This window comes from Panthera onca, chromosome A2 (assembly GCF_046562875.1).
Source record: "Panthera onca isolate mPanOnc1 chromosome A2, mPanOnc1 haplotype 2, whole genome shotgun sequence".
Lineage (NCBI taxonomy): Eukaryota > Metazoa > Chordata > Mammalia > Carnivora > Felidae > Panthera > Panthera onca.
Window position 1 is genome coordinate 20777007 of NC_138340.1, and position 26063 is coordinate 20803069.

The window sequence follows — 26063 nt, forward strand, 5'->3', positions numbered from 1 at the left end:
CCCCGTTCACCACCAGGCATGCTCGTGGCAGGGGCCACAGGATCAGGAGTTCGTAACTGTAGCCGTCTAGAATTCCAGAGCCAGAGGGACCGTGGGACCATCAGCCCATTGACACATGGACCAACTTCCAGGAAAGGGGCCTGACCTGTCACAAGTGTCACCCCAGACTGGTGGTGGTGGGGGTCATACCAACAGTCACACACTGACCACACTCTCGCTCTGTGCCAGTCACTGCTCTGAGCGCCTCATGTGCCTGAATACATAGGCATATAACCTCAGAGAGAGTCTACAAACTTGGGAAACTCATTCAAGACCACGGAGCTAGCAGGTGGCAGAGCCGGCGTCTGGAGTTGGGAGTCAGCGACCCCTGACTCCATTGCTCGACCTCTCAGCAGCCTGCTTGCACACAGCCCGCCACCACGGAGAAATCGCGAATCTGTGGCAAGCAGATCCTGGGACAGAGGGACAAGGATGGTGCTGGGTGGGAGAATGGCAGAGTTTCTAGGTCAGGCTGGCTGGTGCCACTTGAGTCTCTGAAGGGACATGGTCAGAGTTCGTGGGGAGTGGAGACTCGGGAAAGAAAGGGTAGCAGGCTTGCCAGGGGTCAGGACAGGACTCAGCTGCTGCTGCTTTCTGGCTTGGTGGGCCGGCCCACCTGAGCTGCCCCCCGCAGTTTCTCTGGCAGAAGTACAGGTTCATCTTGAAACCCCAAGAATCTGGCAAAGGGTAGGTGGAGGGAATCACAATTTAAATCACCCATCACCAACACCTGTTCTTTTATTTCCCGTTAGGAAAATCAGGGCACGAGAGAAGGGGGTGGTGGGAATTGCCACTAGGATATACTTCTTTTTTTTTTAATTTTTTTTTTTAACGTTTATTTATTTTTGAGACAGAGAGAGAGCATGAACGGGGGGAGGGCCAGAGAGAGAGGGAGACACAGAATCCGAAGCAGGCTCCAGGCTCTGAGCTGTCAGCACAGAGCCCAACGTGGGGCTCGAACTCACGGACTGCGAGATCATGACCTGAGCTGAAGTCGGGCGCTTAACCGGCTGAGTCACCCGCCCCTAGGATATACTTCTTAACAAAAAACCCCTAACCTAATCTCACCTTCCTAGCAAAAAGAAAAAAGAGAGAGAGAGAGAGAGAGATGCCTGCAATTTGGATTTTGGGGGACTGTTATCAAAATCTACAACCAGAAAATACGGTCGCTGAGCTGAGGCACTTGCATTTCCAGAAGGCAGAAACACCAGTGGGGGCACTGGTAAGAGCCCCTACGATGGGGGAGCCGGCGGCAAGGGCTGGCAGGGAGACACCACCACAAGAAAGGCCCTGTCATGTGGCCCCCAACCTTGCCAAGCCACCTCAAGCCCACCTAGGCCTCACACTCCTCCCTTGCTTGCGAGGGTCCCCACGGCCAAACAGCCCAGTGTTGCCCAGCTCAGGGTCCTATAGCACCTTCATGGGCTGGGGATGGGGGGGACAGAGCACCCCAGAATCTCCCATCCCGTCTTCCTCAGGAAAAATCTGGGCCCCTAGATCCTCACTGAGCAGTGAGGTCCCAACTCAGGCCCCACGTGAGCAATTTCAAGAAAGAACTCTTGGGGTTAGAACTTAGGCCCTTCATTGCTTTGCCTTGTGTGTGTGACACACTGACCCTCAGGCTTGGAGGAGGTGGGTTCTCTGTGGTGTTTCAAAGACCAGCGCAGCTCTCCAAGAACCTTCTTCCCCCACATTCCGGGTCTGGCTGGTGGCTCCATCAAGGCAGGTGTGTGAGTGTGCAGGAAACCCCTCAGGAGGGCCCTGCCTGGGCCACTCCAGAGAAGTCCTCTCAGACAGCCCATGGCTGCCTCAGTAGGGGAGAGCCCAGGCTGGGCTGCCTCAGAACCCGAGGACATCGGCCTATAAGGGGTGTGGTGAGGGGGGCTGATAAACTAGAGTGGGGCTTCCAGGGACAAACACTACACCATTGCCCCCAGGCCATTTCCCGAATCCCTAGCAGGCGCTCAATCTCCATTTTCCTCACAGAGAAAACTCAATCCTGGTGTAAACTGAAGGCAGGGAGATGGCAGCCTGGGCCCGGCTGGAGGGCAAGAGCTGCCATAGACCTGCCTGGAGACCTGGTTCCAGTCCTGCTGTCCCCAGTGAGAGGTACCATCTGTGTCTCTCGAGATGACCTCACCCTGAGATGGCTGCTCAAATCACCAGAGCTCCAACACAGACCTCCAGCTTCACGACTGGAAGCTACAACAGGACAGCCAGCATGGTGGGGACGGGACACATGGGAGGCCTTAGCAGATCCCTGGGGACCTTCAGAAGAGCCTGAGCCAGCAGCCTCCTCCCCACTTTCCCACTCACAGCTCATGGGGAGCGAGCCTCCCTCGTAAGCACCTGGAGGGGTGGTTACCACCACCACATAACACAAGAACCTGAGGCTCAGAGAGGTTATGTCGCCATGCGGAGGTTACACAGCTGGCTAAAGGCAGAATCTGTAGCCTGATCCTGGACTGCGGCTCTCTCTCCACACGGCCGGGGGAGGCAGCTTCCCCGTTCTCATCGTTTATCAGGGCTCAACACAGGCTGCCTCCTTGGCGGCCCAAGCTCCTAGGCATTCAGGCTCTGCTCCCACCTGGAAGCCGCAGAGGCTGGGAACCTCATTAGCTGCGTGGTACTAACAGCTCCCGAGAAGATCTAACACCCCCACCCCCCACCCCGGTCCCCCGGGGCAAGGCAGGTATGTTGAAGGATAAATACCTCCCTGGCTGGCTGGGTCCCAAGAAGCCAAATGCTGAAGGCATAGAAGACACCAAGACATATGGCAAACACTGCCTGGCTCTCCCTGCAGGGATGCAGAGGAAGGCACCTATGAGAACCCTCAGGAGTAAGTGGAAATGCAGGTGCCTGAGTCTTCCAGGATCCAATCGAGGAAGCCAGCTGGGGGCCCGGCCAGGGGAGGTGGATGTCATGCAGGGACTCTGGCTGTCCTTGCTCCCCCAATACCCTGAGCTCCAGAGGTAACCTGGCAGGGGCTCTCCGAAGTCACCGCTCTCATTCTCCCTTTATGGGCCCTGGGGATGGAGGCACTGATAAGGTCTCACTCAGAACAAGCCACTTTTATGAGAAGCTCAATAAAGTCCATTTTAATTTCAGATACCTTCACCTTCGTGCATACAGAGGAGGAAGCCACCAGGCCCCAGTGAGCATGCGTGAGGCAGAAATCGAGGCCACTGCAAAGCTACCACCTCCCCGCCTCGAGTGCTTGTTCCTGGATAAACCTCAGATGGACCCACATTGGGCCTTTTGTCAGATTTAGAGAAAACTCCTGGCTCCCCACCCAATGTGTAGTCCATTGCTATGGGTGGGAAGAGCCAGTCATATGACAGAAGGTTGGACAAACCCCAGGAAGGGGACTCTTCTGGAGGGGGCAGGGAAGCTGCGATCTTAGGGCTCATTGGGACTCCGAGGTAGAGGTAGCAAACATTTCCGGGTGACTCCTTCACATTAAACCAAACACAGTACATTCTGCATGTGTTGGCCCTGCCCACAGGGGGCCGGCCTCCCACTGCCAGGTGGAGAGCCTCCAGGTGCTGACAGCAGGTGGAGGATAGAGATAGGGGCATAATCTCTGGGGCTCAGGGATGAATGTGATGCCCACAGAGCTGAATCCCTTTCATTTATTTACCCAAGTCCCACAGTACCAGTCCCCGGTCTGCCACCCCCCCAAAATCGACCAAGCTCTTGATTCTCGCTCCCCTGATCACGGTGTTGTTCTCTGCATGATTAGCTGCTGGTTCTCCAGACACTGCTTCAGCTTGTCCTCCGTCAGTGTCAAGCGCTGCTCCAGGATGGAGACTGTCTGCAAAAGAAATGGTGGTCAGGCTTCAGGGTTGCCCTAGGGACCCCCCCCAGCCATTCCTGCTCAGCTGCTCGGCCTGCTGTCCTGTCAGGTCCCTGGCTCTGGTGGCGACTTGGACCACTCTTGCCTTCATGTCTCTTCCTCGCTCTGGATGGCTGTTCTCTGATGTCTGCAGGCAGGGGGAGGACACAGCGAGGGAAGGTTGGCAGCAGGTCCCACAGCCCTGGGTCAGAATCCCTGGCCCTGGTGGTCTGGCACTTAGATTGGGGTCTGGAACAGAACCACTTCCTCATTTGGGCCAGGTTTCTGTCCACAACCAACTGGAGACCATCACCCATCTCCATTCCAAAGGTAAGAAAACGACACCCCCAAATGAAGGCACCAAATTAGGGTCCTGCCTACACCTCAGGCTCTTCACCTCTATACCTGGAGGGACTTCCCAGACTGGGAGGTGAGTGACTGAGCGACCCCGAGCCTAGGAGGGCCTCTGCCTGTCCAAGTCCAGTGAGGACCATTGCAGGAATATGCCACCTGGGAATTTGGCCCTAACTCCACTTCCAAGCCCCCCTTTTCCTCTGTAATGGAAGGATAACGCCAAGCTCACAGGAGTCCTGGACACTATGGGTTTTGACTCAGGATGGCACCCAGCCATCACTTCTTAGCTTGACCCATGTCGGCAATGCTTGTCATCATGTTGACTTCTGAAGGCTGAGCCTTTGCTCCCTGGCCTCTCCTGCACACCCAGCACGACCTAGCTGTCTAGCCTGCTCATGCCCCCAGCTGCTGGGGCTGCATGCGCCTTATGGGCCAGGGCCAGGGTTGCAGACGTGGCTGCAAAAAACCTGCCCACCTCCTCTGGCTTTGGACAGAGTGCTGGCAGAGGGGCAGGTGCTATCTGGGAGCCGGTGTGCTCCCGAGCCTGCCCACCGGTCACACGGCCAACCCCAGCCATCGCCCACCCTGACCCATGCTGGCCACTATGGCTGAGCTCACATTCCCCCCATCGAGAGCTGGGTGAGGGCCTGTGCGTGTCAGGCCCGCACCTGGCACTGGGTGAGTCTGCTGTGAGCAAGGCAGGCTCGGTTCCTGTGTGGTGCCGCCTACAGCCAGCAGAAAGGCTCAGATTAAGAAACAATACTTTCTATTAATTTTACCCATTTGTCTGTGGGCTTTCCCAAGAGGTTTTGCCACCTTCCCTGAGGCTCCATGGAGGCTGTGGGCCTTGGTCCAGTGAAAAGGAAACTTTCCCTTCATACATTTAATAAAACATTGAAACATTCTGGGAGAGAGTTTCCCCTCTAAGGCTGCTATAAATTCTCACAGCATCCCGCATGGACGTCAGCCGCTCACGGAGGCTGCTCCTCCTGGCGGCTGGCCCTTTCTAACTGAGCTGGCCTGGGCTGTAAGGGCTCTGAAAAGGTGCACTGCACCCTGAGAGGCAGGGCTGAGCTGAAAGAGAGTCACACTCCCCCTGTGCTGGCCAGAAGCCGTCGAGGGGTCTGTACCTCGTAAAAGTGGAGGCGGAAACAGCCCCTGGCTGGCCCAGAGCAGCATTCCTGGAAGTTTCCATAGGCTGCTGCAAAGCTTGTGCCGAGCCAAGCTCCAAAATCATTCTTCATCCAGACTTTTTCCGATGGTCCCGGACTCCAGGCCACAGTGGGGGAGCCCGCCTGCTTTTCCTCTTTGCGCACCCCCTCCCTGCCCCTTTAAACTTTTCACAGGGACCGAATTTTCAAGTGTGGAGGCAGCGGGTGCTGGGCCAATGTCAATACCGGGGGTGCCACGCATTTCATGAGGCCTCCACTTAGTTCCATGGGGGAGCCCATACTTTAGCTCGGTAGAAATAGGGCCATTTCTCAATATTACATTTCTTTGAACATAAATGCACACACCTTTTTCATATCCAGCCCCCTGAAAGGAGGGTGCCAGCCCAATTTTGGGCCCTTCCTGGGGGAGCTTTGAGAGGGTGCTTTGTGGCATGTTGTAGACAAAAAGGCTTTCACAAGTCCACTACTCCTCAAACCTGCAGCTCCTTCCTCTCCCTGACGTTCTCCCACTTCCCCCCTTTTCTAGCTGAGAAAGACTCGGGAAGAGTCATCATCTCTATCTTTTCTCTCTACTTCCTGTCTCCCCTGTGCCCCCGGCATACTCTGCCAAGATGCTGGGTGGCAGCCACCATCCAGGGATGAAGTCTACCAGGCTCTTCCAGATCACATTTAATCCCACCCAACCCCCGTCTGAGCCAGAAGGATGGGCCAGGGACAGGACAATTTTTTGGATTTCTGTATGTTAGAATGTTGTCTTGGTGTTCTCTGCTCCACAAGTTTTCTTGAATAATCCTACTCTAATAAAACATGAGACTTCATCTTCATGGAAAATGGTGTCTCTCATGATAAAGTAAAACCTAGAAATCCCAACGTCTAGTTTTGCTGATGTGCCTTCCCTCCACCATGGGAAGAGTCTCCACAGCAATGGAAAGGTTGCCAGTGGGGCTTCTGAGGAGCAGAGGTCAAACACGCTCAGGGCTGGAGGCACAGACAGCAGGAGGGCAGGTGGGCCACCTGTAGGGACAGTCCAGGCCACCACGGTGTCACCATGCTTCCCAGCTGCTGGGGCCTGTGGGAGGGAGGAAGGGAAAGCATCTGGGACAGTGTGTGGGTGGGCGAGGGTATCCCCAGCAAGGGCTGGTTCCGGGACATATCACTTGGCCTTGTTCGCAGTGTGACCTCACCTGCTGGTTCAGAACAACATGCCCGCCTGCACCAAGTGTCAGGCACACAGCAAGCCTCAGTAAACACGTGCTGCCTCAGTGTCCAGAGGGCAGAGGCCATAGCTCGTTTCTCCCGCTGTCCAGGGCCACACCAAGCAGGCTGCTCGCCCTGCTCTGTGCGCCGGGTCCTTCCACACGGTGTCTGTAGTGTGGCATGCCTGTCCCAGAGGCGGGGGGAGCACTACCGAGGCAAACAGCTCCGCAGTCTTCCTGACAGCCCCCCACTCCCGCCAACCTTCTCACCCTCCTTTCACTCAGGGCAAATGACAGCTGGCCTCACAAGCAGCCCCTGGGCCCTCATGGCCCCTCACCTTTCTCTGTCCAGAGGAGCAGGGGGTGAGAGAAAGTCTCCAAGGAGGTACAGGCTGGTTCTGGTGGCAAATGGCAATGAGAGAAGCAGCCCTGCTTGACCTGGGCATCTGTGGACCTCTGTCTTCTCAGCAGGGCAAAGGAAATGTGGAGAAAGGGCTGAGGAGGCCAGCGTTCTGGCTGCTAGGCAGACCTGTCTGGGTAAGGTGACCCATCTCCCAGGACTCCTGCATGGTGGAGTCCAAACTCCTCCAGAAAGGTCCCTCCTGCCTGCTGACCTTGGAGAAACCAGGCAACTCATTCCCTCTCCTTGGCCCTTGTGCCATCCGGGCAGCTTACTCTAGAGTCCCCTCCATAATTGAGGTGTGGAGCCCAGACTCCAGGGGAGACTGGTGGGAGGACCCGGGACAGGCCCTAGGGGCTCATCCTGATGCTTCTTGACACACTCTGCTCCAGGGGCTGCTCTCGGCAGCTCATGTTCACGGAGCGCTCGTGATCCTGCCGAGCCCTCTTCCACAATCCTTCAGCGTGGGAGCCCTCCACATGCCCATTTTTCAGATGAGGAAATCCATGCACAGTGATATTAAGCAACTTTCCTAGAGTCACACAGCTTATAAATGACAAACCAGGCCATGACCCACAGCGGCCTGGCTTCAGAGTTTGGGCGAAGGCACCGGGAGCTGCACCTTCGCTTTGTCCCCATCAAGCACGTATAAGGTGAGGCCTGGACTAATTCCTCCCCACTTGCTCCAGCCATGCCTGAGGGCTACTGGCTACATAACCCCGGGAGGCCTGTGTGTCCCCCACCCAGTGCCCAAGCTCGAGCAGCCCGAGGAGGAACTCGTGGATCTCTGTTCTTACCCAGCAACAGTCACCTTCTGTCCTGTCCAGGCCACCTGGACACCTGGCTCCAGATTAAATGAGCAGAAGTAGTAAAAAGGGACACCCCCCCCAGAGTCACCTAGCAGTCCCCTCACACCATCAGGCCACACTCAGAGACAGTTCCTAGGCCTCAGATGCCTCCAATCCCCTATAAAGCAGTCTCTTACCTCACTTAACATTTAGGTTTGGAATTATCATAAAAGTCACGATTTTGAGCTACAAAAATATTATAGGGTTAAAGGGGACATCCCAACAAGAACCCTTTAATAGACTCACGATGAGAAAGTACCCAAACGCCTGAATTTTAGACACTCTCTTTCACTGGAGTGCGGTGTCACTCAGCATAAGTGAGCAGTTCCCAAACACGCTGTGGGACTTGCCCTGGTCACTGCTGGGTGTCCCACCCCTCACAAGACTGGGCTCAACTAAGTAAGGCACCTCTCTCCCTGAACCATGGGGACAGGAAGCAGAATTCAGACCCCACACCTGGACACTGTCACCCTCGCCCAACGCTGTCCACTTCCAAGGTCACGGCATTCACCTGCCAGCCATGGGGAAGCCTCATGGGACAAAGTCATAGCAGACTCAGAAATTTCATCTTCAAAGTCACCCCTGTCAGAGGGTCACTTGGGGGCTTGTTTCTGAACCACCTTCTGCTGCTGTTACCAGCAATTTCCAGAAAGCCACAGCCCTTGTCATGGGAAACAGTACCCTTAAAAACATTCCTGTTCGCTGTTGAACATACTCTGTTGTATCTTTAGACCGAGGCTTGGTGTACTTGGCCTGCTGTCTATTTTGGTAAGTAAGGTTTTACTGTCACGCCCATTTGTTTATGTTGTCTACGGCTGCTTTCTGGCTATGATGGCAGGTTGAATAATTGTGACAAGAGACCCTATGGCCCACAAAACCAGATATTTACCAACCCTTGCCTCAGACTGTCTTCACTCACTCATCCTCACTGAGCACCCTTGTGTTGGCCCGTGTCACCCAGGGTGACAACGGTGCACACAGACTCGGCTAGGCCTGCAGGGTGCACACCAGTTTGCAGAGGCAAGTACCAAGCAGTCGTACAGACCAGCAGGGTGTGCTGGGAAGAACAGAAGGGTGTGGCCTGGGGAAGTGGGCCCGGGAATGGAGCGGTGAGCAAAGGCTAAGGAAGAGTTCACTAGGCAAGTGGGGCAAGAAGGCGCTGGGGCCAAAGGATCACAGAGCACGGAGCCCCGAGGTGGCAGGGAAGGTAACGAGCAGAGGGATGGATCAAAGGAGGCATGTCTGAGGGAGTGAGGAAGGGCCTTGTGGAGGCAAGAGATGGGGCCGGGGCCTTCTGGCCATGCTAGGCGGCGGCCTTGCCTTCAGCCTCAGAGCAGAGGACAGGGCTGGTGGTCCTGGGCCGAGTGGGGAGCAGACCCTTCTGGCCGCCACAGGGGGATGTTGCGCACATGGCTGTGGTTAGGTGTGTTGGAGGCCCAACCAGATACCAACGAAGTATGAACCCCCACCACGTGGGGGTAAGTCAGAGGCAGATGGGAGAAGGGACCATTCCCTGAGGCCCCAAACATAGGACAGAACACAGGACAGGGGCAGAGAATGGGCTCCAGACAGGATGGGTTAAGTGTGAGGGCCCTCCCCCTCTGAGTGGGCTGGGCAGGAGGCCTGAGCCAGTAACAGGGCTATTTTGCATTCTGACACTATGGTCCCTGCTGGGGGCAGAGTGGGGGGGGAAGAGGTAGGGAGAGCAGAGGAACAAGCCCCTGGACACCAGACAGAATCTGGGGCAGGATGATACCAGTGACACTGCTGAAGCCCACTGGAAAGTAGCCTAGCCCCTCAGTGGGTGACAAGGAAGGGACAGCCAACGCAGGGAACCTGTCAGGGAGAGTGCTGGAGGCACAGCGGACCAAAACCAAGAGCATGAGTGAGGCCGGCTCAGGCTGGGGGTGGGGCAGCATTCCCAGCCTGACTTGGCTGCCTGAGCTCTCCAGAGGAATATCCTCTGGGAGAGGCTGAACAAGGGCATCTTATTCAAATCCTCATCTTCCTGCCTAGGGGAGAACAGATGCTGTGATCTGTCCCCTGTCAAGGCAACATTAACAGGGCAAGTGGCTTCTCTCACTCACAGTTCAAGATGTATAAGACGGTTCATGTAACACCCTGAAGGGCCTTCTGAGTGGGGTCTAAAAATAACCGATTTTAAAGCGACAGGCTTGTTTTTTTAGTCCCCTAGGAACTGTAGTGATGCCCAAAGAAGTTGCACCAAAATGCCAGTCTTCAGCCACACGTCTGGCACCCAGGGCCCCCAGCTCCAAGCGGGAGACGACACAACACGAGGGTCATCTAGACAGCCATCGTGGCTCTGGACCTCGCTGCCTTGGATATTTTTTCCCTAATGGCATCAAAGTATCAGATGCCTGCCCATGGCTGCAGGGCTCTGGGAGCTGGAAGAGTTGAGCCCAGCTCCCACACTGGCCCCCTGCCCACCGATGGCCCAAACTGGCCAGTCCAGGTGCCCCGCGTGGGGCAGAGCCTGGGGGCATGTATCTCCACTTGACTTTTGAGGTGCCCAAGGGGAGAGCCTCCACTCCTGATGTGTGACAGGGACTTAGGCATCTGAAGAGTGTTGCCAGAGGCCAAAGAGCATCTACAGGGCCTCTGCCTGACTGTGCTGCCTGAGAGGGCTGGGAGCCATGATGCTCCCACGGGCTCTGTGCGGGCGTCACATGGAGGCGGCGAGAGTCCAGTGCTCCCTGAGAGCATAATCCCCACCCTTGGAAGTAGAAGTGGTGCAACAAAGCAGAAGAAGGGCTGCTCTGCCACCCAGCGCGTGGAGGCCCCGCTCCCTTCATGGAGCTCTTCATGCTCCTCTCATGGCCGCTCTCTCCCTGCCAGCTCCATCACGCTTTCCCTGGGCTTCGTGGGCTTTTCCTTTGTCCCTTCTTTCTCCAGTGGACTGACTACTTCCCAGCCCCCCACCTCCTATGGTATGACCTCCCCTTCTTTCAGCCCTGCTGGCCTCTTTTTTCTCCCCAGACTGGTTTCCTCTTGAGGCAGGCTTGTCCTGCATTTTTTTTCCTCAGCTCTTTCCCCTAGTCCTCATTTCTACCTCCTTTCTTTTTGTTTTAGTTTTTAAAAAATGTTTTATTTATTTTTGAGAGAGAAAGAGAGAGACGGAGTATGAGCAGGGGAGGGGCAGAGAGAGAGGGAGACACAGAATCTGAAGCAGGCTCCAGGCTCCGAGCCGTCAGCACAGAGCCCGATGTGGGGCTCAAACCCACGAACTGTGAGATCATGACCTGAGCCAAAGTCAGATGCTTAACCGACCGAGCCACCCAGGTGCCCCTCTACCTCCTTTTTAGGTCTCTTTTTCATCCCCTTTACACTTGTGTTTGGAGAGAAGGCAAGAAGAAAAGGAGTTCAGAGAGTTAGCTCCAAGTGAAGCCCAGGCCCCTGACATGGCTCACCTACTCTGGGGCTGATATACCTGGGAAGAAGAGCTCTGACTCTGACTGGGGCCTGGGAGGCCTCTGTGAGGAGACAACAACCCGAGACAGGCTAAAGGAAATGTGTTCCAAACACAAGGTATAGTAGGTGCAAAGGCCCTGAGGCACAGAAGAATATGGCATTGTTGAGGAGGTGAGTGCTGTTGGTTTGGAGTGGTTGAACAGGGAAGAGAGTGTGGTGGCCACAAGGAAGGTGGAGGAGGGACCCTAGGGCCCTTGGCCAAAAAGGGACAGGGACAGGGAAGCCTCCACCCTGACACTGCCTTATCACATTCACAGGTCTGAGCAAGTACAGTCAGGAAGATGGGGCTCCTGCATGCCTGTGGTCAGTTTTCAGAGCTGGTTCTAGAGTGAGTCTGGGAGAAGAGGCTCAGCCCGGGAACTGACTACGGCCACCAGGTGCCACAGTCGGAGGTGAAACAGAAGGGGGTGAACTGGCACTTCAGAACACCAAGGGCAGACCTCGTGAGCCAGGGGCCTTCCAGCAGCTGCTCCTCCTCCCAGAGCACTGCTGCTACTACGACCTTTGCTAAAAGTGTCTCTCCTGTACAGCCCACGTGCAAATGTAGCAGGAAGACTGGAGCTATAACTTCCACAAAGACCTGAGGGGCCACAGCACACCAACAGGGCCCTCCTGACAACCTCATCCACCCCCACACATTTGTCAGGTCTGCCACATGCAGCAGACAAGAGACCGGCTCGGAGGGGCTTCCAGGCACTGGCGTGGCCGCAGCACTGGTCCTGTCTGGGCTGGCTTTTGGGGAAGCTGCTCGACCATGACTGACAGTGAGTAACATTTTGGAGGAAAGGAGAAAGACAGAAGGTAACCAGCCAGCCTTTCTGTGTGCATTTCTCAGATATTTGGCCAGTTCCTTCTGGAATGCTGCTGCACGTGCAGACCTCGCTCCAGGCCTCCCCGCAGCACTCCCCACCCCATCCGGCTCCGGTGCAGCCCTTCTATCCCAGGGCCCCCGACCCCAGCCAGGGAACTTCTCCATGTCCACTTTCTGCTCTGAGCAGGGAACTTCTCCATGTCCACTTTCTGCTCTGAGCAGAGCCCTAGCCCTCTTAGGTGGTTTCTATGGTCAGAATTCCCTCCTGGGCCTCCCTGGAACATGGCCCAGAGGTGGACAGGGTGGCTGGGCCAGAGAGCAAACATCCAGCCACAGGCGCCCTCGAGCTCTCTGCCAGGCTGGGGGCACTGCAGCGAGGAGAACTAAAATGGGCAGCAGTGTAGCAGGAAGCTGGGACACTGGGCCACCCGTGTCTGAAGGGGGCCTGGGGGGCAGCGAGGCGAGAGGGTTAAGCAATTGGGGTGGGGGTTGCTGCCCAAGCAGGCGTGCGGCAGGGCTGCAGTGTGGGGGGAAAGTCAGGCAGAGAGACGTCAAGTATGCGGGGCCAAGTATGTGGGGCCGGGAGAGGGCGGTGGGGTTGGTGAGCACAGCAGGGCACCAGAGCAGGGGGGCACCACAGGAAGGGCTGATGGCGTGTAGGAAACCAATCGCATGACTAGACCGTGCTGTTCTCAACTCCTCCGGCTGCCGAGTCAGGCTGGGCAGCATCCTCACATCAGGGCTCTGCCTCACGAGTGTCCTCACCAGACCCAGGTAGGCTACTCTTGCCCCATGGCTCCCAACATGAGATGGGTGCCCTAGGCCCCTCTTGGTGACTACTCCGCTCAGGCTCCACCTTCCACCTCGGCTTTCCGGGACTCCTGGGTCACCCTCCACCTCCACACTGCTTCTGCCGTGTCCCTTTCCTGTCCAGGAGCTCAGGGATAACGGACGAACTCCTTGGCATAGCATTCTCATGGCACTCAAGGTCCACGTTGCCTATTACTATTGCTCTCTCTGACCAAAGCCACCTACCAAAAGCCCCACCTCAGCCCTCTTTCCCCACAAGTCCCCCTCGGCTCACCCCCACGCTCAGTGCCTGCCCAGCTCCTCTCCCAGGATGTCCTGGCCATAGCACAGGTGCAGACTCTTGGAAAATGCTATTATGGTGACCCCTGGTCCCTACCTTTGTCCTGTGTGGTAAGAGCGCAGGCTCCAGAGCTGTGCTGCCTGGGTTCAAATCTGAACTTAACTGCTAACTTGCTGAGTGGCCTTGGGCAAGTTATCTGACTCAAGGCTTTAGATTCCTCATCTGTACACTGCACCTCTCGAGGCTCCGTTGTAATACTGTATCAACAGCTAATATTTATGTGGCCCTTGCTCTGGACATGGGGGTGCACCGTGGGCAACATGGCTCCCTACTTCATGGGGGCCATGGCTAAGCTCTGAGCTGCAGGGGGCCTTGTACAGATGGGGCTTGATGAGGCCCCCAAAGAAGGCAGCCTGTGGTCAGGCCTGGTAGGGTCTGAGCCATCAGGGCACGTGGTGGTCTGGCTGCTCCTTAAAGTTCTCCTGTGACGGAAAGTTCCTTTTAATCATTTCCAGGCTTGTGGTTGATTTGGCTCCTCTAGGCGGTCTCCCACAGGGGCTGGGGCATCCCAACCCCCTACCCCCAAGACAGAAGCCAGATTACCGGTGGTAGTGTCCGAGGTGCCCTGGGGCTTAGGGAGAGGACGCACCTGCCTGGCCACACCACTGGGGGCCTTTGTGCCAGGCTTCAGGGAGCATCCTGGAGCTGGCCATCGGCTCAATGCCCCTGTCTCGACTGTGCCGCACAGAATGTCTAACTTTCCTTTCGTTTCATTGCAAAGATGGAAAAATATGGAATTAATCTCCCCTCTAGCATGGTTTTGACTTCACTCAGATTCTAAAGATCTAAAACAGATGCAATAAAAGGGGAATCTCTTTGCTGTGGGGTCTTGTGAGCTATCAAAACAAAGTGGGGCTGCTGGGCTCAGCGCCTGCACAGCTCTGCCTTGTCTCCTGCCAGCTCCAGCTTTGTCTGTTGGTGTATGTTAGTGTGTGTGTGTGTGTGTGTGTGTGTGTGTACACACACATGCAGGGCCCTGTCTTGCTGATGGTGCCCTGGTCAGCCAGTTGCCACATGTCAGGGCTGAACGGGGGCCGGAAGGGCCAGCCTGGCTTTGGGAGGCTGCTGGTCTGAGCCAAGTGCTTCCCACCAGCCAAGGCTCTGCCTCTTTGCCCTGGTCTCTGTCCAGCACCCAGTGGTCCATGGCACAGGGGCCTTCGAGTCAAAGGGGCAAATGCTGGCCCTCGACAGCCCGCTGACGTCCATCAGTCTGAATGCCGGCATCATAAGGACAGGGGTTTTTGTCTATTCTTGCTCACTGCGGTCTTCCTGCTTCCAGACACAGCTCCTGGCACATAGTAGGTACACACTGAGTGCTGGATGGACAAATGCCAGGCCCTGAGCTCCACGAAGACGCAGGAATTCAGGTACTGCACCAGCGAGCCCATCATGTTCCCAAGGCCCAGGCGCAGCCTTACTCCTGGGATGAGCCCGCCTGGCTGGTGAGGGACACTCCCCTCAGGTTGGGCCTTGGACCTGGCAGGCTTGAGGGGACAGCAGGGGAGGGACTGGAGGCTAGGTAGGCCAGAGGGGCCCCTGCCAGCTGGCCTTGGCCTCAGCAGGATGTGGGGGTGTGCAAAATAGGATGGGAGTCCAGGAAGCAGTCCACTTCCTCCCCTTCCCACCTCAGGCCTGATTTGATGAGGGCTAGCAGCTTCGAGGCCTGAACTTCAGAGGGGAAGAAATGGGAGAATCCCTCTCCTGCTGACGTCTGACATGCTAACTTGCCCGGGATCACACACAGCTGATGCACAACAAAATGTGTTTCTACAGAAATTCCTCCCAATCTCTCTGGGCTCAGCAACTGTCTTTTTAACCAACCCCCTTCACCCAAACGTTTGCTGCTAGCAACACAAAATGAGCCTTTGTCCCTCGAGCCCACAGGTCTATGTTTCTGTTTCACATTATCTCAGGGATATAGGATTTCTCTGACGTTTTTGCATCCCCCAGCCCCCACCTCTACTGCGGATTAGCTCTCTTCGGGAAGTCCATGAAACACTATTTTCTATTGGTGGATTAGCCATGGGATTAAAGAATCTTGGCTAATATACCTTCCTTGTGGCTTTAGAGCAGCTCCTTTTAAATGAACACAGGCTTTTCCATATTACTGCTTACCCCCAAAAGAGAAGCTATAAAAAGTAGATCCACTAACCACTATCCATAAAACGGAATGCTCCTGGGGCCCAGGGGGTGCTACCCACACCAGGACAAAAGTTCTGAGCTGCAGACCCTGCCAAAACTGGCCTGAGTTCAAGCTCATCTCCTTGTCAGCCCTGGGCAGGCCGCCAGGGAGGCAAGGGTCTACCAGGGACACGCCCTAAGGTGCAGGATGCCAGTCACTGCTCAACCAGCGGCTTTGCTGTACTCTGACTCCGTGGTGAGTCCAAACAAGGCTGAGCACGGGCTGTGAACCTTGGCTTTGGCCACCTTCTGCATTCCATTTCTTCAGAAGTCGACTTTCCCAACAATCCATAATCCAAAGTGTTAGTTAATTTACCACAACTTGATAAAACACAATCATCCCAAGTCAGAGAGACTGTCAGGTAGCTTCCTGGAGGCCTCAGTACAGCCTGGCAAGTCAGGCTGTGGCCCCAGCCCGACAGGACCACCTCAGGGAAGAAGGGCTCACAGGCTCCCCCCTGCCCTGCCAAGGACCCAGCGATCCATGGAGGAAACCTAGCCTCTCATCTTGGATGGTTTTCTAGAGCCACCAACTGGGCCCAGATCAGAAAGGGGGACATGAAACCGCTCCCCCAAAAGCCATGTCCCACTGAGTCTAAAGCTTCTTTTTGTTTTTTCTCCTTCACCCAGGGAGAGGGTCCGTACTGACAGTCCAGGCCCAGAGAGGGCCCTCCACAGGGCAGGTGAAGGAAGTGGCAGACCTGACTACAGCTTTCTCTGACCCTGCTCTAGTGGCAGGAGAGTGCCAAATGGCCACAGGGTCAGCTGTGACTTGGTTCATCACAGAGCCAAGAAGGCCTCTTTGGGACTGCCTTTCACAACCAGAATACTCATAGGCCCCTTCTTGTGGCCTGTACTTAACCCTTCCTTGGATGGCCTGTGGGTCCGCAGAGGAGTAAGAGCAAACCATCTGGGGTCCACATCTCCCCTCCTCTAGAGTAATCCCAGTCAGTCTGAATGAGATGCCCCTGCATGAGCCTTGTTATCCGGCTCCAGCCCCTGTGCCCCCACCCCCAGCTCTCCAGGCCTGCTCAGGGCCTCATAGGAGAAATCTCGGAAGACTGTGAACATTCCCAGGCCCTAGAGGCCCTAGAGGCAGCCACCCTAAGCCCATCTGGTGGGCAGGGGCCTTCCCTCTTCAGCTTCTCTGGGGAGGGGTGCTCTTTGCCACAACCACAGATGGCAGAGAAGACGGAGCTTGAGCCTGTCCTGCCTTTGAGCGCTGCTAGCAGCACCAGCCTTTGCTTTTTGCAAAGCCAGGGGAGCCTGTGGATAAACTGCCAAAAAAGAGTGACAGAGTTGGGGAAGGGTCAGGGCCCAGCCCCTCTGCAACTGGCTAGTCAGACCCCAAGTACGCTTCTGACACAGACCAGAGAGTGTCCTGTCCCCAGGAAGCAGCTTCTTGACAGAAGAAAAACAAGTCTCTCGTCTCCAAACCCCAAAGGGCAGGAGTTCAGGCTGTCTTGAACCTGACTTTGGTCCAAGGGTAATTCTTGAATGTCTATACAGAGGAGGACAGCCAGACAACCTCTGGACCGTGCAGGCCCAGTGGCCAGATGTGCTGTGGAGAGAGGGTCCACTTTTGTGGAAACCAGCAACCACCACCCCCACGCCACTGGCCGTATGTGCGAGTGATATAGGGGCTGCACACGCCCTATAAACAGGGATCCTGGTGGGGGCGTGGGGGCGTGGGGGCGGCTGGGCAGGGTGCCTTTTACTCTATACCTTCCCAACAAGTTGAGTCTGGGTGCACCTGAGAGGGCTGGCCCCCAGCTAAAATGGCAGAACTGTTTTAAAATCTGGAGTGTGTCTGCACAAACAACAGCTAGTCTGCCCAGGGAAGAGGTACACCAAGAGACCCACAGAGTGGTCAGGCAGCTCGGCCCATGCGAGAGCAGACCCTGTGTTCCCACCTTCCCCACCAGCATGAAACCAGGCACCTCACACAAGCGGTGCATCAAATAGGGAACCCCCAGGACATGGGCGGTTGAGGGGGGAAGGCCAGGATGTCTCAAAACAAACAGGCCATTCTATCCAATTCCCCAAAGCTCACAGAAAAAAGTTCTTAGCCTTGTTGAGTTAGGTCAGTGGAGCTACAACAACCTGGATATTTCACAAACTCAAACGTCAGGAGACCCAGACTGGCAGGGCTGGGTGGGCCTGCCCCCGCCTGCTTCCCACTGCACGCATGTTCTAGTCCTGGAGCCCAGCAGCCCCCAGTGAGTCACAGGAACCTGAACGTGACATCACAGCATGGCTGTGGCCAGCCTGAAGCACGGGTGCCATAAAAAAAACATAGTTGGAGCAGGAATTTTCATGGCTTGGTATTTTTAAAAAGCAGCAAGATGTGAAACTGGAGTCGAAAATAACTCTGCTGTGGGCTTCTGAGGCAAAACCACCAAGCCGCTTGTTGGGCCGGGGCCCCTCGCTGCAGCCTCCCCAGCTCCTGGGCACTGTCCACGCCTCTGTGCCCCACCCCTTACCCTTGAGGAAGACTGAGGGACTCTGGAACTCCCAGACACCACCCAAACCTCTGTCACTCAGGAGTCCGCAAAGGAAGCAATGGGAGCCAACCCGGGAGGTGAGCTCATGCAGTGAGGCTAGTTGTGGAAAGCAGCCTCTCCCTGCTCATTGGTGAGTCTTCCAGCATCTGTGAAAAGGACCCCTAGATCACCTGGCGCACCCCCACAAGAACATGAGGGGAAAGGTTAAGGCCTCTGTCTGGATGCATGCTGAATGCCTATCCCCAGGCAGGCAGCCCTGGCAGCCACAGGGCCCACCCTGGAGTCCTTCCAGGGACTCCAGGAAGAAGGCGACTCATGGAAAGAAGGACCTGAGAGAAGTCCTGGCCTCACGTGCGGTGCTGACCTCTGTTGCCCATCCCACGGGACAGGTAGATGGGCAGTGCCTAAAGGCTCCCCTGTATAGAGATGGAAAACCAAGGTTTACTCAGATCCACACAGATGGAAACAGGCAAAGCTGGGTCAGAGCAGCTGGGGCTTCTGACTCCTGGTCAGGGCTTTTCTCTGGATCCCACAGGCCTCCAAGGTCAAGCCACCTTTCTCAGGAAGAGAAGACTTGGGGCAGGTCCAGCAGGTCAGTAACCCATGGTAGCCATAGGACAGGTGCGTGTATGTGTGTGTATGTATGTATGGACAGGGTCACGAGAGAAAGAGGGGGTACACAGCCCCCCACTCAGGACCTCAGCCCCAGGAGTTCCTGAGAATTCCCATGATGGGGTTTTGAGGAGCAAAAAGTCGCGAAAGAGAAACCTAAACCCCATTATTAGGAAATACTTTTTTCAACAACCATTAAGATAACTGGATTCAAAGAATAGCTATCACAGTAAGTATACAACTTTGAAGGGCTTCAATCTTGGCCCAGTGCCTGGGTCTGGGTTCAAGGCTCCCATCTAATGGGCCCCATGACCCATCCCTGATTTTCAACAGCCCCTGGGCACCTCAGTTCCCCATCACCTCCTGGGCTCCCCTTCCTGGATCTGGGGAAAGATCTCTTCCTTTTCTCCCTGTTGTCCTAGCACCTAGCCAGACCACTAGAGTCTCAGTGGCAGCTCAAGAGCATTCCTGGGACTCAAGTCCAGCAGTTGCAGAGGCCTGTGGAATGTCCACTCCTGACACTCCTGTGTCACCTGCCCACCCTGGTACTTTCCCACATTCTCCTGGGAGCACGTCGACTTCATGCTGTGCTTTATGAAATAGCTGGTGCCGGTCCAGCTAACCAAGAGCTTCCCAACAGTGCTCAGAGGACATAAGCTGGCTCGGCTGTCCCCGCTTTACGAGGGAGGAAACTAAGGCTCTGGGGAGCAATGTCACCTGCCTAAAGTCACCCAGGTGATTAATGGTGGGGTTGGTCCTCAAATCCAGGAGGGCAGGTGTGTCCAGGCTGATGGGCAGGTGGCTCACTCTGCTCCCCAGAGCTGGTAGGGATGTGTAAGACCAGAGAGACCCCAGCTGTTCAGAATATGGCAACCAGCTGGGATCAGGATCCCCAGGAGCTCTCAGTGGAGGAATCCGTGAAGCCCTCAACAGCAACCTCACAGGAGTAAGGAGGGGTGTCTCCTATATAAAGAAGGGCCATGGCAAGGGGTATACTCTCTGGCCAGGGACCTGAGGGTTGCCCGGCTCTGTAATCACAGAGCAAGAACATCTGGCCGTAACTTTCAGGAAGATCAAGTTTGGCTTGCAGACGGACTCCTGGATGAAGCCATCCCTGACCACATGAAAACTGTCTAGCAGGGGAAGCCCCAGGCTGAGTGGCCCCTGGGGCTGGCCCATGCACAAGCAGTTACTCTTACCCTATTCACACCTGGCATGGTGCCAGCTGCTGAGCACCAAGTGGGAGGATGACATGAGGGCCACGAAGGAGAGCCCTTGGAAAGCTGCAGGTCTCAGCCAGATGGCAGGAGGAGGAGGAGGACGGCAACGAGGACATGACCCCACACTCTGCAGACTTCCCATCTAAAACAACTCCCTGCCAGGCCAGGCCGGTCCAGACAGCACACCTGCTCCGGGGATGGCCAAAGGCCTATGAACCTTGTAACGTGTTCCAAAGTTATCTCCCTGAATGGATACACTTTTGAAAAACAACATATGCACTTTTAAATTTTTTTTAAACGTTTTTATTTATTTTTGAGACAGAGAGAGACAGAGCATGAACGGGGGAGGGTCACAGAGAGAGGGAGACACAGAATCTGAAACAGGCTCCAGGCTCTGAGCTGTCAGCACAGAGCCTGACGCGGGGCTCGAACTCACGAACTGTGAGATCATGACCTGAGCCGAAGTCGGACACTCAACCGACCGAGCCACCCAGGCGCCCCCATATGCACTTTATAGAAAAGGTGTTCCTAAAGAAATAAAATGGTAAAGGGGCGCCTGGGTGACCCAGTCGGTTAAACTTCTGACTTCAGCTCAGGTCATGATCTCACAGGTTGTGGGTTCGAGCCCCAAGTCAGGCTCTCTGCTGTCAGTGCAGAGCCTGCTTTGAATCCTCTGTCTCCCTCTCTTTCTGCCCCTCCCCTGCTCGCAATCTCTCTCTCTTAAAATAAGCATTAAAAAAAAAAGGAAAACAACAACAAAACAGTATAACCCCAAATCGGAAGTCAAAGGGCTGCATTTTGGATGCTGCACATGCCCTAAGGGCATGTTGCTTTCCTTGGGATGACAGGCCTTACGGCCTGGCCTGGGAGGGAAGCCACCCGGCTCGCTCACTGGCCCCAGACACAGAAAGGGCTCAAGGAATGAAGGGAACTCGCCACCCCCACTGTGAGGGCTGAGGAATGGCTCTCCTGGGCAGGGAGGTAGTGGGGAGCCGGGAGAGCTATTTCTCGTGCTGCTGGGATCCCCCCGCCACCTCTGCCAGGCCTCGAATAATGACAAGGGGCAGCACATGGCGCTGCTGGACACCGCCCAAAGAGCCTCACACAAGCCGATGCATCTAATCCTCACAAGAGGCCCATGAAGCGGGTACTATTATCGTTCTGCATTCCAGACTTGGAAACTGAGGCACAGAGGTTAAGTACCTTACCCAAGGTTACTGAGATCTTGGCCCAAACAAGCTGAGTCACATCTCTCCATGGCACACTCAGCTGCCCAACCTCCGGGTCTCTGCTTTGCACAGAGGTGCCACTGAAGACGACTGAGAACGGGTCCTGGGCCTTCACACTGGTGTAAATGGGCTACGAACATCCAGAGAGGAAGACTCAATCACTGGGCCACACCAGCCTGTTGAGCAGGAAGCCAGGCTCTGAGGACTGTGAGCTTCCACAACGGGGTGTCCTGCTCATATCACCCAGGGGCTGGAGGCTCTGTGACTCACTCAGTAAACATCCCCAGTCACTGCAGCCCCCACAGTGCTTCCCTGGAGGATATTCTGCAGGATGGATGACCGAAGGACCTGGAAGGCAGCTTCCCTCTCAGAAGCCTCTTTGAAGTAGACTTCCTTGTGGGGGGGCGGGGAAGGGCAGCGAAGCGGTGAGATAGAGAATAGCATAATTCAGACGACTGTGAAGTGTGAGTCACTGTTGGGGTGGCTGACAGCACCTCTCCAGAGCAGAGAGGCACATTGGCATGGTGAGGAGCATTCACTGAGGGGGGCAGCATGTGTCAATACCTACAGACCAAGGAGGCTCAGAGGCCGCTGGGCAACCTGCATAGGTAGCTACACACAGCAGGGTTACCTGGCTCTAGGCCTCAGAGGAGCCTCCAGAGAGGGGACTGCCCACAGCCAGGCTGGTCCCAAGAGGAGGGAACTCCCAACGCCACTGGGGACAGCTCTGGCTGTGGCTAGGACACCTCAGCTAGAGCCCCAAATCCAGGAGAGGAGGTAGACCTGAAAAAACCAGTGACCAAGCTCAAAGACAGCATCTAATTAGCACAAATGCAACTCCTACCACTTTGAAATGGGCTGAGGCCTCAAGTGGGGGCTTCATCTATGGAACCCAAGTTTCCTCAGGATGTGTCAAGTCCATCAGGAACATGTCTCACTTGGTGGCATTCAGGAATGCACACCATTTGGCAAAGCAGGTGACTGGCTGATGGGCCTGGCATCTGGTTGAGGGCGGAGTGCTGTTTGGATCCACCAAGGGGCTGGACAGCGTGAGGTAGGACGAGGGTGCTACAGTCATCCAGACCCCGGGCCAGAGGCCCAGGCCACAAGAGAGACTTCATTATTCTCTGTGATGCCAGTTTCTTACAAAGTTACTATCACACTCTGAACTGCTAACACATAACAAAACCTCCCATGTGCACTCCTGAAATGCAGCAACGGGAAATGCTTTTAGTGCTATACTCCAAAGAAGTGATCCAATGAGGCTATTTTTAACCATCTTCTCAGACTTAATTTCCAATTTTATCCTATAAAGTTCTAATTGATTCCACCTCCCCTGATCTCTCACTTGACAAGGCTGTGAAGAACATGAGGCAGGCTTGGCAGTTTCTGACGCATCTGAGGTGGGGGATGTGCATGTTGCTCATACTTCTCTCTTAGCACGTGCCTTCTCAAGGGTTAACAGATTTTCCAAAATGTCTGTATGAGGTGCCCGCAGTTCCCCCGGCCTCCAGCCACTGATGCCTGGCCTTTCCCTTCAAATGTCCTTCCTTCACTGGGCCCAAGGTGTGCAGCACCAGCCGGGATGCTGTGACACTCTGTGGACCACGTGACATGACGGAGAAGAGCTTTTCTCACTTGGCCCCAGATCCAAGTGAGCCTCATCACCGGGTGGGCTCCAGAGGGAGGGAAAGGATGCCACACCACTTCAGCTCCATCTCCGTCAGAGATTCAAGGGTCCTTTGCCTTCTTCCCACACCCTTGCTCTACCCATGAGCTGGCATAGGAAAAGGCTGTCTGCACCCATAGCCTAGGCGGGGAAGGGTCTGAGGACCTTTAAATCCTGCCTTGCCACCCCCGCCCCCCCACCTATATGCCCCATGTCAGCCACACTGGGCCTTTTGCCCATTGCCTGGATGTGCCCATGGCCCCCTCCAGTCCTGCAGGCAGGCTGCTCCCTCTGCCAGCACTGCTCTCACGCTCCTGGTATTGGCTGCCACCTTTCGCCAGGGCATTTTGCTCTTACGGAAACTGCTGCGCTACAATTCTGTATTGGGACCTGACAGATGTACACGTGCTCCAGAGGCCAGGGCCCACGTCCATCTTGACGATGGTGGTCAGCACACAGCTAACATTTATTGAGCAGCTACCTAGAGACAGGCATAAGCCAAACACTTCCCACAGATTCATCTCCTTTGATCCTGACCACAAACGTGGGATGTGGAGTCCATGACCACTGCACATCACAGAGGAACCCACCAGAGCTTAGAAAGCCAAAGGGATTTTGCCAAGGTTGCTTGGAGGATAAGGAGCAGTGCCAGCTCAAACCCAGAGCCTGGGCTCCCAGACGCCTTGACTCGCTGCTTATAGTTCCCTGGCACGTCCCTGGAGTGCCCACCCGGTGATGAGCAGGATGAATGGACAGTGTTTCCTTCAAAGCTCTGCTGCAGCCCAGGCCAGCCCTGGGAGGGCATACCCTGGCAGGATCTAGCACTGCTGATTTTAGGGTCCAGTGGCCTGGCCGGGGCTTGGATGGTTCTGAGAGGCAGGATCTCAGGGCAGGCACTGCAATTTCATTAATTTGGCCTAGAAAGTAGGTCCATTATGATTATGTTTTTTAAAAATCCAGCACTTGCTGGCCAACTCCAAATGGTCCAAATGCCAGGCTAAGTGCAGACGGTGGGGTGAACACACGTCAGGGCCTACCTGGGTGAGGACATCCAGCTGGCCCACGATGTGCTCCAACGTGCTGGTCAGCGTCTGGGGCATGCTGATGGGCTCCTGGGGCTGGCTCTGCACCGACTCCTGACTCCTGCCTCTGCCTGGAGGGACAGGGAAATCCACTTCTGGCTAAAGACAACGAAAAGAAAGGGAGTCCTTCAGTCTTCATTCAGTGCTTAAAGAAACAACAGAGGAAGGAACAGCCCCTCTGAAGGATGAAGTAAAAAACCACCAGTAAACTGGAGAAAATGAGTTCCAAATATTGGCGGGAAACACAGTGAGGGGGTACTCCCACAACCGGGCCACATGCCCCCTTCCAGGACTTCCTTTCTAAGCAGAGGCTGTGAGTGAGGAGCGCAAACAGAGCATTTGGCAGTGTGGGCCAGAGGGGCCTGGGAGGGATGTGCGGGTGGGCCGGTGAGTGCACTCTGCTGGCTCCTGGTGGCCATCAGGGAGGCCAGGCCAGCTGCTGGCTCTTCAAGCAGCCTACACCCCCCAGTAGGCCTCTCAGAGTCCAGAGACCCTGAAGCCCAGCCTGGCTCTGAAGCCACCCCTCTTCCTGGTCAGATCAATGCCAATTCCCCACCCCCAGCGCAGGGATAGCCTAGAACCAGGGGGATGTTCTAATCCCGCCCTAGTGCACATCCCCTGGGAAAACAGGCATTCTGTGTGAACATCCTGGCCAGATGGCTGGTGGGAGTCAGAATCCACAGGACAGGCACCCTGGGCTCTGTAGACAGGATTCCGGGAATGTGAGGAATCAGTGTTTCTGCCTAAGATCCTTCTGCTCCCAAACGCAGAAGCCATCCTAACCTCTGTCCACGCCACCCCCCACAACCACTGAGCACAAGTGATTTCCTAAGGGGACTCATCCCAGTCCTACATGTGTCCCCCCAAATTCAGGCACCAGTCTGCACACAGATGAATGCCTCTCCTAACCTAGGAAGTGCTGTGCAGGGTGGGATTCCCAAGGACACAGTCAGCAGATGCCCCAGTTTGGTCTTGGAGCCTCCAATTCCTCCGTGGACATGACATATTTGGTGAGGCTCACACTCTTGGCCTGGCCCAAAGGCCCCAGTAACCCATAAATGCAGCTACACTTAGGGCTCAGGGCTTTAAACCATGACCTCACTAACAGCACTAACAGACATCCCAAATGTCACCACATTACTCCCTGACTTTGCTAGTCCTCCAGGGCTCTCTGCTGTCTTTGGGAGAAAATTCAAGCCCCTTGACAAGGCACCCCGCTTCAGCCTACCTCCTTTCACAGCTCCCCTCCTGCTTCTGCACCCTCTAGCCCAACTCCCAAGGTCCTCCCTATTGGGAGGCCTCCCAAGGGCCCTCATCCACCCTTCCTTTCCCCTGGCCCCAGCATCCTGTCCTCCACTCACTTTGCAACCCTGAACTCCTGATCAGAAGCTCCTCTGTACTCCCACAAGCCTGTGGCTGCCCCACCCCAGCCACTGCATCCCCAGGACCAGGACACATGAGTGGGATGGATCAATGCTGGCCTGCCCACAGGGCCTGCTGGCTGCCCATCCATGCGTCTATGTCCCTCTTTCTCCTGCCCACACTCATCACCCCTCTCCCTTCTGAATCTAGGACATTACTGAGTTTAGAGCTTGCCAACTACCCAGATACCACAGAGCGAAGGCTACTCTACCTGGCACCCCTCCATCCCTCAATGCCATGGCCAGTGGAGTATGCTAGTTATGACTGGGGCTCACCTCGGATGCCTGCACACCTGTCCACTGTCTCACCCCAACACGGCTGCCTGCACACCTGCCACCAGCACCTAGCTTGCATCTCTGAGTCTCCCCATCTCTTGGATGAACCCACAGTGGCCAAGCCCTAGAAAGACACTCTGCCCTGGACATGCTCACCTGGGTGGACATCAGAGTCCTTGAAAAGTATCACCCCAGGAGATGATTCCCGACCAGCCAAGGAGGGCAATTTAGCACATGGACCCTACTGCATATCTTCCTTTATTAGGAAAGTGTTCCAATCTCATAGATAACAAACTCTCCAGTCCACGTTCATTTGAACCTGGACAAATACAGGCTTTGGAGGTTACAAAGAAAGTGAATGTGAGACACATTCTTGAAAACAGGAACAGTGCCATGTGTGCAAACCCATCGTGTGCATGTCTGCTGTGGTGCTACAGCCGTTTTGTAAGACCCTAGCCCACCAGGGCTGGGGTTCCAGGCCTCTAGGAATCAATGCCCTTGGCTAGTGAAAGCCCTGACAGTTGTGGGTGTTTTGTTTTGTTTTTTTCCTCTTCTTTTTTGTAATGCGAGTGCTT

The 26063-nt window shown here is 55.4% G+C and overlaps 1 protein-coding gene across 2 annotated transcripts in view; it reads right to left on the reverse strand.

Moving 5' to 3' along the window:
• Window positions 1-2755: 2755 nt before the first annotated feature.
• POC1A (POC1 centriolar protein A) overlaps window positions 2756-26063 on the reverse strand; it is a 101807-nt gene continuing 78499 nt past the window's right edge. For both annotated transcript variants that reach the window (XM_078443028.2, XM_060631189.3), the window contains 2 exons: window positions 23747-23890; window positions 2756-3853 (listed from right to left, as the gene is read on the reverse strand). In XM_078443028.2, coding sequence (XP_078299154.2) covers window positions 3755-3853; window positions 23747-23890 — 243 coding nt within the window. In that variant the 3' untranslated portion in view covers window positions 2756-3754. The remainder of the gene's footprint in view (window positions 3854-23746; window positions 23891-26063) is intronic.